We start from the raw sequence: 10,349 nt of genomic DNA, 5'->3' as shown, positions 1-10,349 counted from the left end.
GCTGATGCACAGGAGCACATGTACCCCAGTGCTCATAGCAGCACTGTTAACAATAGCCAAAACATGGAAGGAGCCTAAATGTCCATCACCTGATGAATGGATCAAGAAGATGTGGTATATCTATACAATGGAGTACTACATGGCAATGAGAAAGAATGAAATCTGGCCATTTGTAGGAAAGTGGATGGACCTCGAGGGTGTCATGCTAAGTGAAATAAGTCAGGCAGAGAAGGACAGATACCATATGTTTGCACTCATAGGTCTAACAGGAGAACAGGAGAAACCTAATGGAGGACCAGGGGAAGGGGAAGAGGGAAAGAGAGTTGGGGAGAGAGAGGGATGCCAAACTTGAGAGACTACTGAATACTGAAAACGAACTGAGGGTTGAAGGGGGAGGGGAGGAAAGAGGTGGTGGTGATGGAGAAGGGCACTTGTGGGGAAGATCACTGGGTGTTGTATGGAGACCAATTTGACAATAAACTACTTAAAAAAAATAAAGCAGAGGATAGATAGAAATTTCTATCTTTAATTGCACATATTAGAAGAGTTGTCTCAAATCAGTCATTTAAGTTTCACCTTAACAAGTTCAAAAAAGTTAAGCCAATATAAAGTTAGGGAAAAAATGACAAAGGTAGTAAATCAACTAAGTAAGACACAAATGGTGGGGAAATTAACAAAGCCAAACATTTTTCATTGAAAAGATCAATAATATTGTGGAACATTTAGAAAAAACAGATTGAGCTACACAGAAAACACAAGTTATAAATAACAGGAATAAAAAAGGGCCTATCCCTACAAAAGGAGTATTAAAGAATAATGAATAACTATGTTTCAATAAATTCAATAAATCAAATTCCTCTGAAATACACAACTTTCAGGACATAAAATGGTATAGAAAATTGTAATGGATTTTTATTTTTTAAAGAAACTGAATCCATAAATTGGGGCAGGCACTTGGGTTCTCAGTCAGTTAACTGTGTGATTCTAGATTTCAGCTCAGGTTATGATCTCACGGTAGTGACATGAAGCCCCAAGTCAGGCTCAGCACTGAGCACAGAGCCTACTTCAGATTCTTTTCCTCCCTTTCTTTTTGCTCCTCCTCCACTGGCGTGCACACATGTACACATGCTCACACTCAAAAAATTAAAAAAATAATAAAAGAAAAAATAAAAGAAAATGAAACCGCTAATAAAAACTTTCCCCTAAAGAAAGGTCCTAGTTCATATGGTTTTAAGAGTGATGTCTTCTAAATATTAAAGACGAAAATAGTGTCAAACTTATATATACCCTTTAGAAAACAGAAAATATTCTAATTCATGTTATAATTCCAGAATTACCTTCAAATCAAAACCAATGAAGTGTTTTTTTTATTTTCAAAAAAAATGATCACGTATGAATACAGATGCCAAACTCCCTAGCAAAATATAGGCAAACTGAATCTAGCAATATATCAAGAAGATTAATAAAAGGTGACTCTCTTAAATTTACCTCAGGAATGCAAGTTGTTTCAATATTTGAAAATTAGTGTAATTCATCACGTTAAAAGGATAAAGAGAAAAACCATGACCAAATCAGTAAATGCAGATAAACCATTTTACAAAATGCAAAACCTATTCATGATAAAAACCTCTCTACATAGAATAAAACCTCAATGACATAAAGGGCATCTGTAAACAAGCATGTCTAACATCATGCTTAATGGTGAAACAGACTATATCCTCCCTGAGAACCAGAGAAAGCACTGAAGTCTTCTCTTACTGCACCATAGGAGGTTCTGTCACTGCAAGGACGGGACAGGACAGGACAGGACGGGGGGCGGGGGGGGACCAGGCAGGAAGTAGTAAAATGGGCTCTATTAACAGATGGTGTGTTTGTTTGTTTACCTATAAAATCATATATAAGCTACAAAACAACTCTGAAAATAGGCAAGTTTAGTAAGATCACAGGATACAATATCAACATACAAAAATCAGTTAATACCTGTATCCTAGCAATAAATATTTGGGAAAAAATGTTTTAAACAGGGTGATTTACACATGGCATCAAAAACATAAACTACTTAAAATAATCCTAGCAAAAGATATTTAAGACCACTGTACTAAAAGCAAAATATTGCTAAAAGAAATTATAAAAAATAACTTAAAAATGGAGAAATATGCTATGATAATGGGTTGGAGCACTCAATTTTACTTCATGTCCACTCAAAAAATTAGATTCAATTTATTGAAAAGGATTCAATAAAATTCTGGGATGCCTAGATAGTTCAGTTGGTTAAGCATCTGATTCTTGATTTCAGCTTAGGTCGTGATATGGTTAGGAGATCAAGCCCCATATCACACTCTGCACTGAGTGTAGAGGCTGCTTAAGATTCTCTCTCTGCCCCCGCTTGCATGCATACTCACTTGCTCTCCTCTCTCAAAAAAAATAATAAATTTTAAAAATTAAAAAAATTCCAATCCCTGCAAACTTTTGGAAAAACCAACAAACCAATTTCAAGTTGTATGAAAATAACCAAAACAATTTTGATAAAGAAAAAAAAGTTGATCTTTCTTTGTCTGACTTATTTCACTTAGCATAATACCTTCTAGATCCTCCCATGTATGCCATATGATTTCACTTACATCTAGGATTTAAAAAAACAAGTGAACACACAAAAAACAGAAACAAATACATAAATACAGAGAACAAACTGATAGTTACCTGGGGTGGGGAGGGGAAGGGTGGTAAAGGGATGAGTGAAACAGGTGAAGGGGATTAAGAAGTACAAACTTCCAGTTAAATAAGTCACAGGAATGAAAAGTACAGCATGGGGAACAGTCGATAAGATTGTAATAATATTGTATGGTTACAGATGGTAGCTACATTTCTCCTGGTAAGCACCGCATAATGTACAGAATTGTCCAATCACTATGTTGTATACCTGAAGCTAACATAACATTGCATGTCAACTCTACTTCAATATTAAAAAACTAAAGGGGCACTGGGTATGTAGCTCAGTTGGTTGAATGTCCAACTTTGGCTCAAGTTGTGATTTCACGGTTTATGAGTTCTAGTCCCACATTGGGCTCACTACTGTCAGTGCAAAGCATGTTTTGGATCCTGTTTCCCAGCCCTGTTCCTCCCCTGCTTGTGCTCGCTCTCTCTCAAAAATAAATAAAACACTTTTTAAAAACTAAAAAAAAAAAAATGAGAGGCTTAGAGTTCCTGCATTTGAGGCTTAATATTTAACTACAGTCATCATTTACCTGAAGGTCTAGTATATAGATAAGACTAGCTGATGATGAAAAAAATCAGAAGAGTATTCAGTGGTTGCTTGGATTGGGGAAGGAACTTATGGAGAAGGTATTCCAGGACACTTTCTCTGGTGATGAAAATATTTTCTATCCTATAAGTGGTCAGATTCCACAAGTGTATGCATTTTTAAAACTTACAATTTGTACACTTATGATGTTAATGTAAGTGTTTTACTTCATGTAATATTTCCTTAAAGAGCTGTAAACAATAGTGAATTCCAGGTTTGTATGTTTGCTTTTTATCATACTATGGATTAGCAATTCTGATACTACTCTGTGTTTTCTAGGTTTGAGTAAATAAATTGAAGTATAATGGGAGACAGGTTTCCCACTGTTAGAGAAGTTAGTTTGTTTTAGTCCTTTTAAGAGAAAGAGAGTGCATGTGAGGAGGGGAGAGGGGCACAAAGGGAAAGGGGCAGAGAGAGACAGAGACAGAGACAGAGAGAGAGAGGGAAAGAGAATCCCAAGCAGACCCCATGCTCAGCATGGAGCCTGACATGGGGCTTGATCCCAAGACCCTGGGGATTATGACCTGAGCTGAAATCAACAGTCTGATGCTCAATCAACTGAGCCATCCAGGTGCCCCAGGCATTTGTTTTAAATAGAAAAAGGACAAGAACAGCCTTATGATTTTGGGTTAGAACCAGAGGTGTCAAGATCATTATGAATTCATGGTTTGGTAACAGACACATAAATAAAATATAAATATGTGTGTTTATAAAAATATATATGATTATGATAAATATACATAATTTCCTAGCTCTAGACTGGTTTTCTAAACACCATCTCCTGTTAAGGAGGAAACTAGTGCTCCTGGGAGTAACAGCTAATTCCAGGGTTTGGGATAGGAAAAATGTAAGCCTGGAACATCTTGCTACAAGAAAGTAAGGAAGTACTCAAAGAATGAGGGAAACATATCAAAAGGAGGCAGTTTAAAAGGGCTCTCATTGGCTCAATCTGGGACAGTTTTGAGCAGCGCTCGAGGGGCTGTGGAGCTAATGAGTTGGGAAGCTGTCTCTACCCAAATCAACCATGTACTGCTATAATTATAAAGGAACCAGAGCCTCCTATATACATAGGTTATAGAGTTCTTGCTGCTTCTGTTAAATTATTGTCTAAGTTGTATCTACTCAACGACTACTTTCAAGTAGTGGCCAAAAGGGAATTTTGCGTGAGGACACCAAACCCTTTTGCAAAAAGCAGTGGATTATGTGGAAGAACTCAGAAGAGCTAAGATAGCTTCACTGGTAGTGAGAAAGTGGGTGGCTGCTCCAGGAATAGCACCCAGACTGGAAGCCATGAATGAAGAAGCACCAAACAACTGTTTTTACAGAATGAAAGGGAAAACTATGTAGGCGGGAGCAGAGCAGCAATATAAAGGCAATTTGTTCTAATTCCAAGGAGAAAACAGAGTGGAAAGCAATTATGGTCATTTGTAAAATGAGAAAGCAGAGTGCATGTCTGTTACAACCACCAAATACTCTTATGACATTTAACTATATCCTTCATTGTGCTCCCAAATCACTCAACATCCACTGCATCCTTGTCCCCTTCACCTGGTCACCTCCACACATCTGCCCAATCCTGGTCAACAAGTACATAACAAGAAGATATATTACAAGATTGTTTTTTCTTTATAGGCGCTGTAGCTACCAGTCAGCAGTTTGGGTTCTGTGTTCTCTTTGTCCCTTCCTTTTGTTCTAGAGTCTCAAGAGAGGGAGGCTAAGACATGGATCAAGTTAACTACCCTTTCTTCTAAATGTCGGCTTCAGTCTCCAGTTCCTCCCCCTCATCCCCACACCCTTAATACTCACCCTGCGATACTCCTGGAGAGTCAAAATTAATTATACAAAAAAAGATTCATGGGGTGCCTAGGTGGCTCAGTTGCTTAAGTGTCCGAGTTTGTCATGGTTCCTGAGTTTGAGCTCTATGTCGGGCTCTGTGCTGACAACTCAGAGCCTGGAGCCTGCTTCAGATTCTGTGTCTCCCTCTTTCTGTCCCTCCCCTGCTCACATTCTCTCTCTTTCTCAAAAATAGATAAACATTAAAAAAAATTTAAAGCCTCCCAACCCCCCCAAAGTCTCATGGATGAACTAAAAATTCATGTATAAAATATCCTAAATACTCTTCCTAAAAAATATTATTTAGATGATTCTATATGTTTTTCTTAAAGATCTAGAAAGCCACTTAAAATTAAACAGTATTTCCCTGTTAAAAAGTAACCATTATATAATGAAGTAGAGGAGTACTGAATACAAGCGATGGAATCAAATACAATTATTCATCACAGGAAGAAAAAGGCATATGAAATAAATTAAATAAATTGATTGTTCTTTTCTGGTCCATTTGTCATTCCCTTGGTTGTCCAGCACCTGAAGCTCCTTCATACGTCAGGAGAATTCTCCACCTTATGATTCTCTGTAGAAGCTAAATATGCCCAATAACTACTTTCCTGGTTGTCGTAGCCAGTGAGAGGGGTGGGGCCTAAGCTTGGCCAACCAGATGCATCTACTCTGGGGCTCTAACTTGGAAGTGAGCGATGTGAAGAAGCAGGGCCAGGGGAGGCCACACTCAAGACCTCGAGCATGACGGCAGTCATGCTGTCCGGCATCAAGAAGCTACAGTATTCACCTCTCATCAGCAGAAGCCTCACCCACGGCAGAAGTGACTGACAGTGAGCATCTGTCAGTGATGTTGGATGACTAAGACCTGGTCCCCTAGCTTTCCCAGCTGTGCTCTATCATGCATAAGTCAACCTAAACTTCACTCTATGAATGCTGGCGTCACTTGCTCAGGAATCCTTCCTGGAACATCAAGTGCCTTGCAACGTACCTCATTGTACAAGCTGTCGCCTAGAAGAACCTACAGCTAATACTAATACAGAGATACTATTAGTTTTTTCACTGGTTTTAAAAAAATTGCTCCCTTATGAATTTTCCAGTTATTATTCTGGCTTCTGACTTTTAAAGGCTCTGTTCAAATTAAAAGGTCTTTCCTAGTTCAGGGCTAGAAATATATAAGTATGACTAAATGATTGAAAATAAATTAGAATAGAAATTCCATTAACAGATGATGAACATGATAAATAATAAAAACCCAAATATCACTGCACCCTAGGTTACTGGCTCTAAACAGAAAGTAGATTACTGCAGGCAAAGTTCCCCCATGATGATTACTCATTAGCTTATTCAAAGTGGCTTTATGGGCTCAGTCCATTTTCCAAATTGACTCCTGCCCAAGTTTTCCTGGCACACAAATTGCCAAACAGTTAACCCTCCTATTAGTAGTCTCAGCAGGAATCAACGCATGAATGAGCATGGGGCCTCCTCTCCTGCCTCGAAAGGCCGACCAGAGCCACGTTCAGGCCAAATGTCTTCAAATTACCAAAGAGCTCTGTCCAGTGTCAGATAATAAATACTTGAATTGTAGATAATGGGACCTTTGCTTTCCCCAACTTCTGCTCTGGCAGCAGTTTAAAGAACTGGATTCATTTAAAATAATGGATTTTTTGTCTTGCTGCTTTTAGATTTCTAAAGCTGCAATTTATTCTATTGCAAGAGAAGTGAAAATGTTTGGTTAAAATATTTACTTTCAGGGCTAAAGGTGACAGGTAATTTTGTGGTTAAAATGATGACTTCAGTGTTTCTGCTCTTATCAGCTATTTGGTATTTTCTTTATTTTCTTTCTAAGTAAAGATTCAGGATAAGAGTACAAAATATAACCCTTCTCACATGCTACGATTACCAGAATAAAATATCCTTTGTGGGTAAAGAGTAGCACTGCCTATCAGAGCAACCCTTCACTGAGACCACACAGCCCAATGAGTTCGGCCATAAAGGACGCCTGTATCCCCGGTATACGTGGGAGACAGATCACTGGCTCATTTTGTATTAGCCTCGCAGGACCCATAGGAGAGAAACAATTTCCTTTCACTCCCAGCCAGGTTGGAAATGACCCAGTCATTCAGAAACAAACAGGATGCAAGTTAATTAAAAAAAAAAAAAAGTCAGCTAAATAATAAAATCTTTGATTCAACCCAAAATGAGTCTCTTCCTCTTTCTCCTATATGAGAAATGATAGATAAAATGCAAAACTGAAGTAAAATTTAGAAGACCATCCAGTTTTATACACTAGATGCAAATTATAATCAAAACAAAATATTTTCTTGATTTTTGATAACACAGCATAAAACCCAGCAGAAATACTTCATTATGAAATAGCTCATTTGACACGTTAAGAACGTAATTGAAATGTGTCTCATCCAAGAAATACAAATGAGCTTCAGTGACGTCAGCTGAAAGATATTGGCTTCTGCTTCTGTGGTTCACAGGGATTTCTAGAAATCTCCAGAGACCTCAGTGGTTATCTTCAGGGCTTTGTAGAGGGGTTGCAAAGTCCAGAGTAAAACTGATTTTGCCTCACATCCATGGAAAGCCTTCTTATTTCTCTGTACTATTTTACCCAGTGCTTTAGTTTTCTACCATGTGACCTAACGAGGAAGAGGTTTGCTTTCATTCAACACCTCTACCAGAACATTGGCACACATAGGTCAATGCAAAGACATAATTACCGAGGAAAAAAACACACACATTAAATTACACTATCATAAATATTTACACTATACCACATTCAGGTTTATCATCAACCAGGTGTTACATGTGAACTATACCAAGTTCTCTGAAAAGGACAAATAGAGAAACATTTAAACGCATGCTTTAATAATGGTTGGAAGAACAGACTGCTTTAAATTCTAATCATACTAGACATCATTAGCTTCTCTGACTTCCTTACTCTCTTCTAACAAATGTATCAGTAGTCTTGGCAGCCTATTAGAAGAGCAAAATCTCAACCTCTACTTCCTTATGGCTGAGGGCAGTAAGTTTTTATCACGTAGGACTCTTTGAAGCATGCACTCAAGTACAATAAATACGTGTGTATGTTGGTGGGGGAGGTGAGAAAGGGCAAGGAGGTTGGTTTCAATGAAACACATGTGAGCAGGAGCCTGGAGGTCTGCAGCGGACACAGCCATCAGATCCCAGAGGCGAGTTTGAGACTAACCAGGACTTCAAGGTGACATGTTGTGAGACTGCATACACCACACGAATTTCATTCTATTGTCTTCATGTTAATTTCATTTTCCAAAGACATCATTAAAAAAGTAATTTCTAGTTGCAAAGAAATTTTTGAGACAGAAGCTGGATGAGTAAGTTGGGGACACCGCCATTTGATTAGCGTTCTGGTTGTAATCCTGAATCACCCAACTAGCAGTTAAGCATATCTTATGCAACTAGAAAAGTAAAAAAAAAACAAATCATATTTTAAAGAAAGCATCAAAGTAACCATTATGGGAAACATGAGTTCTTACACTTATTTTATAGCTTAGTATTATTTTTGAGTTAGATTTGAAAGGGGCCGCCAGAATCTGTCAACATTCTGCATTTCTAAGCGTTGATGCCAACCCTTCTCGAAAATAACATTATTTAAGAGCAAACAACAACTTGGAGATGGTTTCTTTCTTCTGCACTGTGTAATAGGGAAAACGACTGTCTGAAAGTCTCAATACCTTCTTTTGTCTGCTCTCAGCAGCAGCCAGCTGTGTGGACATCCTTTCTTGCATCTTTCTGCAGTGGGCCATGACTGCTTCAAGGATGGAGAGGGGGTTGGTACAAACTGGCTTCTTCTCTTTATCGCCGGCACCTGCTTCATAGTCTCGCTGTAGTGCCAAGAAGGGGTCATTTAAATTAAATCTCCCATACCGTTCCTGGATAAATACCTCCTTCCTGCGAGCCTAGAACAAAATCAGAGGAACATATTGAAAAAAGAAATGATAATACACAGGAAGATACTTAATAAGAAGCCTTTGTGATTACTTTTCCAAATGGTATTCACGACTGTTTTTGAGTAATGGCTTATGTAAGATGTCAGGCAGTGAGCGAGAAGTGAGGGGAATGTGCCCCCAACCCCTGACTGGCCTGGCAGGCCATTCAGTCTACTTTCAATCTTTCTTCCTTTAAGAATGTCTTTTAAATTATAAATGATGCAAATACAGTTTTTTCCCCATGATGCGCCCTCCTTCAAGGATCTGTATTTTAGGTGCATTCTTTTCTAATTTAAAGTGAGAAATACCAACAATTAAAATAACTTTTAGCAAAAGTTCAAAAATAAAATAATCTCTATCTTGATAGAACTTGTTTCACCTGATATTCATCAAGTTGTCACAAAATATAAATCTCCTCCAAGTTTTGTATAGCCAGAAAGAATATTTAAGGATATTTGCTGAAGAAGAAAATACGTCATGAACATTTTATGTCAAAAAGTCACAACATTCATATTTCCTAAGTTTGACTAAACTACCACAAACCTCCAGAAGATTCAAGAAAATGCAAATATCTCCTCATTGTCGAAGGGCATTCAAATATAGTTCACAGAGTCCCAGAAAAGAACGTAACCTCATTTTACTCTCAATGTTAGTCCATCAGCGTCAAAGTTAATTTCACATCCACATGGCACTAAATGCAATTTCCTATAATTAGCCTACAACAGTCTTTGCGTAAAATGGAAAATAGCAGTGGAAATATATTGAAACTAGCAACATTTTCCTGACTCGGGTCATGGGATATAGCCACTAGAAAACAATTATTCTATGTCCGGGCCAGTGAGAAAACAATTACTTTCCAATAAATCAAGCTAATTGTCCAAAATATTAACTGTGTTTTCTAAAGAAATAGTACATTAAGTTTCACTTTAAAAGCAACTGCATCGAAGAGACTTTTCCATTTTTAGACCACTGTCAGCAAGCCAACAACGAGATAAACAGCAGTGCAAATGACAAGTAGGAAAATCTAACATTTCTTTCCCTATTATCAAATTACATTAAGAAATAGTTTACAAAAAGCCCAATTTCACTGTTAAAGTTAAGCTAGCTTCAGAGGATCATTTTAATCCTAAAAGTCAACGTGATTTAGGAGTCAAAAAGCATTTGGTATTTCTAGATTCTTCCAATTCAACTATGGGATCAATACACTGAATAAGTATCACTTCCAAGATGCAATTTCA

The 10,349-nt window shown here is 37.7% G+C and overlaps 1 protein-coding gene across 1 annotated transcript in view; it reads right to left on the bottom strand.

Annotated features, from left to right (window-relative positions):
* CTTNBP2 (cortactin binding protein 2) overlaps positions 1-10,349 on the bottom strand; it is a 154,948-nt gene that overhangs the window by 83,952 nt on the left and 60,647 nt on the right. The window contains exon 3 of the mRNA XM_029924452.1: positions 8,857-9,081. Within this exon, the coding sequence (XP_029780312.1) occupies positions 8,857-9,081 (225 nt within the window). The remainder of the gene's footprint in view (positions 1-8,856; positions 9,082-10,349) is intronic.

This window comes from Suricata suricatta, chromosome 2 (genome assembly GCF_006229205.1).
Source record: "Suricata suricatta isolate VVHF042 chromosome 2, meerkat_22Aug2017_6uvM2_HiC, whole genome shotgun sequence".
Taxonomy (NCBI): Eukaryota; Metazoa; Chordata; class Mammalia; order Carnivora; family Herpestidae; genus Suricata; species Suricata suricatta.
Note: the sequence above shows the minus strand (reverse complement) of the source record. Positions and strands in the feature narration are given on the sequence as shown.